Genomic DNA, 5844 nt, shown 5'->3' on the forward strand with positions numbered 1-5844 from the left:
ACTGACCACACTGAGCACCTGGGAGAGGTGTGGAACTGGTAACTGTGTCAGAGGTGATGAGCCTGCTTCCGGTAGGAGACAGTCCAACTTATATTCAAAGTGGATGCTAAGGCAACATAAAATAATAATTCACTACATACATAAACTGTTGATTATCCTAATCTTATGCAACTGATTTCAAAACCTAAATGTAAGTATTCATGATCGTTAAGCTTTAGGTTATTGGTTTTGATCCATTGTTTCAGCTAGTTTATATTCTTTTAAATTGTTTTTGTTCGTTGTGTTCACTATTCTTTCCAGCTTTTCCTTTCCTGGCCTTCCCTTTAAGAATGGTAGACATTGAAAGATGGTATACAGAGAGACAGGATGTCACCTTGGAGAGGGTGGGCAGCGCCTACAAATCTAGTGGATTTATAATTGTCTGTGATCAGGGCCTCTTGGAGACTCAGATATGTGATCTAAGGAATACTGGCACAAGGCTATATAAACTCCAATATTAATTTGCTAAGAATTATGACTTCCAGTTAGACTGTCTTCTTGTTTTAAAATGTACGTTTTATTATTATTCAGGTATGGGGAGGCCAACAGATCAGGAGACGATTGAAGACATTTGTTATTCTCAGCCCCGGAGAGGAGAGGAGGGAGAAGGGGAGGGGGAAGAGGGGGAACGGGAGGGGAGGGGGGCGCACCACACTATGCAGCGCCACATGGGGAAGGACCAGGGTCTCTTGGGAGGCAGAAGGAGCCAGGGGAAAAGCTGGGCAAGAGCCTTTATTGTGGTGTCTGTGGGAAGAAGTAGGCAGGCAGGTAGGCAGGTGGGCTCTGGGGTGTAGGCGCTGTCTCTACCTGTTACCTGGCCTGGGGAGATTAGGGCAGGGGAGAGTGGCCTGTGAGAGCCCCATGAAGGAAGTGGTTGGGCTCTGGGCTGTGGATTGGTTGTTTGCATATGAAAGGTGTGTTCCGTGGGGGAGTGGTTTTCTATCTCTAGAAATTAGTTAACCCTGGGAGAGGCTATCCCTCCAGTGTCAGCGAGGGCCCAGGGTGTCAAAGCATCTGAAAATACAAAAATCAAAAAACATGATGAATTTATTTCTCATCACCCTGACATTTATTCTCTCTTTTAATAAAGCAAACTATATGGGAATCCAATTATTAAAAGGCTACACAATGAGTATTTAATCAGAATAAGGGTAGTTTTATCATTTGAAATTTTAAAAGATTCAAGTATTAGATTCCTGATGGGTGAGTCTCTACTAAGGAATATGCCAGGCAGGTGTTCACCACTTCCCTGGGCACCGCCTGTATGGGCTCTGTCAACACACTCTCAGTAACTGGGGTGGCCCTATGTCCACAAAATGACTCCTGCCATGAATCAGTAGTAGCTGTACTCTGAAAATCCTAGTCCCAAGTAGCTGTAAAATGAATAAATGGTCTAATCATACCTTTAAGTAAAAGTTAAATCATACTCTTACATGAAGTTAAAATATAACCAAATGCATTTTAAAATATATACATATATACATATCTGATTCCTGTTGCAAACAGGATCTGTGACTCACCATTGAGATCACAATGATACATTTTACTTAACTGAGTAAAAAGTCCCATGGGATGACTTTACAACCATACTCAACACCAAAAATGTTCTTGGGATTGCTAGCAGGTTAAAAATTCTTCCAGGCCGGGCGCGGTGGCTTAGGCCTGTAATCCTAGCACTCTGGGAGGCTGAGGCTGGTGGATTGCTTGAGGTCAGGAGTTCAAGACCAGCCTGAGCAAGAATGAGACCCCGTCTCTACTAAAAATAGAAAGAAATTATCTGGCCAACTAAAAATATATATGAAAAAATTAGCCCAGCATGGTGGCACATGCCTGAGGTCCCAGCTACTCGGGAGGCTGAGGCAGGAGGATCGCTTAAGCCCAGGAGTTTGAGGTTGCTGTGAACTAGGCTGATGCCACAGCACTCATTCTAGCCTGGGCAACAGAGCAAGACTCTGTCTCAAAAAATAAAATAAAATAAAATAAAATAAAAATTCTCCCAAATATGGCCCCAAAAGTTTTGATACTGTTAAATATCTTTTTCATGTTGGGATGAGAACAGCAATAATAGTTATTCTTTCCTCATTTTCTATTTATTCAAAGTAAACTTTGGCACAATTTCTCTTGAAATTATGTTGAAATATTCTTAGTATTTGAGATAAATAAAAATCAGCAATAATCAAAATGATATTTTAAGTCTTTATTAGTACCATTTTGTTTATGAACTAATCTATTTACATATTCTTCCAAACTGCATCCTTACAACTTGAAATTAACTATTTTTCTCAGTATTAAATATAGAAAGCATTTAGCTACCTATATAAACATCAGGTACAATTCTAAGTTCTGAATCAAAAAATACTTCCAATGTAATTAATGTTAATGTTCTTCAAAACATTAAAAGGAAAAAAACTGCAGTTACTTTTTAAAATAAAAGCCACAAATAATTAAATAATTACTATGTACATTACAACTTACTTATATCAAATTACCAGGAAAAGCATCACGTCAATTATTAGGATCACCTCTACTCACAGAAGGCAAAAAATATTATATATGACAATCATCAAATTAATACACTCAGGATTTATATAGTCTGATTTATTCTTTGTTGAGAAACTGCTCGGTTGAATAAGGACTTTTTGTATAAACATCATACCTTTAAGTTATATAGATAATTTAGTTATTTTATATTTTATAATAGCATGGTATTCATTTATTTTGTTAGAAGTTATTCACAGGTCCTAAAATACTAGATTGGAATGTCACATTAAGGAAAGTATCATTATATATTCTTATTATATAAATGTCTAATAACTACATATCCAAAATAAAAACATACCATTTAATATTGACTGAATATTTTGTGATTAAGTTTCTATTGGCTTTCTTAATTTTAGCTAACCTAATAATCAGTTTTACTTTTAAAAGCAAAGCAAGCACTTAGTTTCTATTTGTGATAAATCCCAAACTTTTTTTTTGGTTGTTTCTTTTGAAAGACAAGAATAATTTGATATAAGTAAAGAGGAATGCTTTTTAACTTTTGTATTATATTACCTTGCTATTGGAAACCTATGGCTTGGTTTCCAAAAATAATAATAATTGCACATGATAACATTATAGGTAAGTTTATTTAAAACAAAAAAAAGCAAAAAACAGCATACAAACAATAGGACTAGGCATAGATTTTTAGTAGCTTATAAAACTCTGACTTGCCAGTTTGACACTGATTAAGCTGATACCACAAATATTTTAGTTGCCCACTCTACTATAGTGCTTAAACTTTAAAAATTTTAATTAGATTTTTACCTACCTGCAGTCAACATTTTTAAAAAATTAGTTCATTCTTTCTTTGTAGCTTAGGTTTATAGATCTTAGAACATTTTATCGCTGTTAAGAGTTTTCTGTTATGCTTTTGGGATCATAATAAATCACAATCTTATTTATTGACTTGAAATGTTAAAAAAATTTATTGACTTGAAAACTGGTTCCTAATAGAATATTTAGCCAATCTGAAATTAAAAAAAAATTATCTTCAACATATGTGGCCTTCTTTCTTTGCTGATTTTTGTTTACTTATTTTTTTTTTTAGAGGCAGGGATTTCGCTCTTGCTCAGGCTGGTCTCAAACTCCCGAGCTCAAGTGATCCTCCTGCCTTGGGTTCCCAGAGTGCTAGGATTACAGGCATAAGCCACCTTGCCCAGCCATGATTTTTGCTTAAATGACAAATTTGGACCACATGAAGGTTGTTAAATATTGGAGGTTTTAAGAAAAATAGCTTTCATTTTGTTTAAGAGAATTCCCTTAGCAGAAACTATATATTATTTGTGTATTTATGGTGACTAGTACAATACACATTACATTTTGATCTGCCTATCCATTATGGACTAACCAATTACAAGATTTAAAGGGATGAATATTTATGATTTCTTCTCTAATTCTATATTTCTCTCATAGAGACATTCGAAGAAAATGTGTTTTCTATCCATCTCTTAAAAATTTACTAATTGCTTAATTTGTTCTGTTTGCAATGATTGTCTCCTTAACAACATTTTTTTACTTTTGAATTCTTTAGGGAAAATAGGAACTGTTGGAACAAACACTTTTTGACCACAAGAAAGAAGGCTGCAAATCTTGTTGTTGACATTGATATCTGATACAGGAGGGTGAGGATTTACATTTAAGGGTGGCAGAAATCCTGGTCTGGTTTGAGTAATGTTGTGATCTAACGGGAAAGCTCCCGAACCACGCCTTTCTAGAACTGCATGATTTCTCCTGCTCAGGACACCTGGAGGCATATTCTCCAACAATTCTTTGGATCCCGACACCTGTGAAGGAGATGGTGAAAGGATCTTTTTCTTTCCTGTAGGTGCTTTGCCATCTTCTAAAGCTGGAGGGGTAAGACCCCCTGAGAGCTGGGAATCGGAGCTGTAGTGATTTGCCCCCGAGTTTCTTTTTTGAACTATACTTCTTAAGGTGGAAGTAAATATTGTCTGGTTAGAATCTGGGTCCTGGTCAACAGGGATTTCAATGCATTGCTGATTTCCTTCTGAAAAAGGAGACTGATAATTTATTTCATCATATGACATCTTCCTTGAGCTGGCCTGATCAAAGGCTCTCAGCAAATGTACAGTGTCTTTTACATCAATGCTTTGGTGCCTAGTGATGAATCGCTTGGAAAGTGCCAGCGCATTGGTTTTATAGGATAATTCTTCCTCTGGAGTAATATCCTGTAGCTCCTCTTGCAACGAGGCCACTCTGTTCTGGTGCATTAATGATGGGGGACTCTTGAGCCAGGGAGGAGCCTGGGTTAGCTTGGACCCGTTAAGGGCCACAGCAGGCTTCCTCCCAGGGGAGCTTGGGTCCCAGGTATCATCAGTGCTTCCAGAGAGCTCACGATCCTTAAAGCCATAAAGTGTCAGTTCAGTTTCAGCAGAATGTGAACGTGCCAGTGAGGCTGTTTTGATGTCTACTTCTGAAGGAGTGGTGCAGGAGGCTGGGGAATGACTCCCATCTATGTCCACGGGCGGCATATTTAAGTACTGTTTGGTAGTGTGCTTCCCAGAGGGTGATTTCGCTGTCGTGATGATGATGACCTCTTTCCCTTTTGCTTTGCAAGCACTAAGCAGAACTTTCAGAGTCTCTCTATCTTCCGAATTTATAGCATAAACAAGAGCCGAGTAACTAGAATGGTCTTGCAAGCTGAGGTCAGCCCCGCTCTTGAGGAGCAAAGAAACAACTTCGGGACCAGCTTTTTCTAAGCAAGCATGCATCAGAGCAGTTTTCCCAGATTTGTCCTGTATGTTGGGATCAGCATTGTTCTCTAACAGGTATTTAACCATTTTGGCTTTACTGACACTCTGGTGATCAACATGTTTGGTCTTACAAGCGATCATTAAAGGTGTTTCCCCACGGTCGTTGCTCTCATTAATGTAGGCACCGCCTTCTAGCAAAAGCCTTGTGAGGCGGAGCCGGCTCTGATGGACTGCTTTGATCAAGGAATTTCCATCACTTGAAACTTCTATGCCTTCATCCATCTTCAAAAATAAAAAATCAATACCTAGTTATCAGAGAAGATGAAGACCAAACGATTAGCCAGAATCAACACCCCAATTTATATTCATTTTTTTACTCATAATTAATTTCTGAAATATATACAAATAGGACATAAATGGGATTATGCTATTGATAAATGCAGAACATTTATCAGTGAATTGCAAAATAAAAGAAGTTTTAGCATAGTAATGACCTTTAGGGAGTTACAAACTAAAATTTATGTTCAAAATCTTCATTTAATATTTATGATGT

General features: G+C 37.5%; 1 protein-coding gene across 1 annotated transcript; it reads right to left on the reverse strand.

Annotated features, from left to right (window-relative positions):
* Positions 1-4028: 4028 nt before the first annotated feature.
* ANKRD34B (ankyrin repeat domain 34B) lies at positions 4029-5573 on the reverse strand. Its single transcript, XM_069492177.1, has one exon. The coding sequence runs from the start codon at positions 5571-5573 to the stop codon at positions 4029-4031; it is 1545 nt and encodes a 514-aa protein (XP_069348278.1).
* Between the last annotated feature and the right edge of the window lie 271 nt (positions 5574-5844).

The sequence above is a fragment of the Eulemur rufifrons genome, chromosome 17 (assembly GCF_041146395.1).
Source record: "Eulemur rufifrons isolate Redbay chromosome 17, OSU_ERuf_1, whole genome shotgun sequence".
NCBI lineage: Eukaryota > Metazoa > Chordata > Mammalia > Primates > Lemuridae > Eulemur > Eulemur rufifrons.